Raw genomic sequence first — 986 nt, 5'->3', positions numbered from 1 at the left:
AGGTTGCGGTACAGTTCGATGGACAGGCCGTTGCTGTTGGGCTCGCGGTAGTCTGGGATGGTCGCGATGTCCTTGGGGATTTCTTGGGCGGTGAGCTGGCGCGGCTGCGTGATGACGATGTTGGCGCGGTAGCGGTGGAAGAAGCGCAGGTACAGGTTTGGGGCGATGCTGGTGCTCTTGCCCGACCCGGTCTTCGAGAGCAGCACCACCACTCGGTCGCTCATGTCGCCGGCGGCGCGGCTGCTGACGCGCTGGTCGAACCACGACATGATGTAGTCGATGGGCCTGGTCCTCGCCCATGCGAGCCACGAGCGCCCCCTTCTTCAACAGCGTGATCGGTGGGTCCATCTTTTTAGTATTTATATATGGTAACTGGAATTCTGCGCACTGGAATTTCCAACGCTCACTGGAACTGGAATTTCCAACGCTCATATGAGAACTGGAATTTCCAACGATACTGCTTGTTGGAATCCTAGTGAGCTCATATGGGAACTGGAATTTCCAACGGTACTGCTTGTTTGAAGCTGCAATGCGCAAAGGCGCACCACTCACTTCTCTATCTAAGAGGAAGACGCCAAGTCAATCATGGGGCTCAGCCTGAGCGCCGATAACGAATCTACGAAAGCCAAGGAGCTCCGCTTGGGAGTGACAAAGTTTCCCCACGACGACCACGCGGCGCGCGGGTACGAAAGCATCGTTGCGGCTGAAATCGCGAGCACCGAGCAAGAGGAGCCCGTGGATGGTAAAACTTTGTTGAAAGCGATGGAAGCCATGGCCGCGCGACTGGCCATCCCGTCCCGCTCTCAGTATGGATAAATATACTTTTTGAGATGCGATGGATAGACTCGTGGCTTACGAGACTTTGACTAGGATCGACGCTCTGCTCGACGGACTAACCCCCGAGTATCCGTTTCGGTTGAATGAAGACGCTCGATTCACGCAGCATCAGATTGAGCTTTATAAAAATAAATTCTGTTTCACAGAAA

The 986-nt window shown here is 54.4% G+C and overlaps 2 protein-coding genes across 2 annotated transcripts in view; one reads left to right on the top strand and one right to left on the bottom strand.

Moving 5' to 3' along the window:
• Nucleotides 1-585: 585 nt before the first annotated feature.
• On the top strand, nucleotides 586-816 carry PPTG_14888 (hypothetical protein; the record flags this gene model as incomplete). The annotated part of the gene is made up of 1 exon (XM_008912228.1): nucleotides 586-816. One exon carries the CDS (start codon nucleotides 586-588, stop codon nucleotides 814-816), a length of 231 nt encoding a protein of 76 aa, XP_008910476.1.
• Nucleotides 817-945: 129 nt separating this feature from the next.
• The window catches only part of PPTG_14887 (hypothetical protein), a gene marked incomplete at both ends in the record, with an annotated part of 1,627 nt that continues 1,586 nt past the window's right edge, over nucleotides 946-986 (bottom strand). The window contains one exon of the mRNA XM_008912227.1: nucleotides 946-955. Coding sequence (XP_008910475.1) covers nucleotides 946-955 — 10 coding nt within the window. The remainder of the gene's footprint in view (nucleotides 956-986) is intronic.

The sequence above is a fragment of the Phytophthora parasitica genome (genome assembly GCF_000247585.1).
Source record: "Phytophthora parasitica INRA-310 unplaced genomic scaffold supercont2.45, whole genome shotgun sequence".
NCBI classification, from domain to species: domain Eukaryota; phylum Oomycota; class Peronosporomycetes; order Peronosporales; family Peronosporaceae; genus Phytophthora; species Phytophthora nicotianae.
This window is presented reverse-complemented; position numbering and strand designations above follow the sequence as displayed.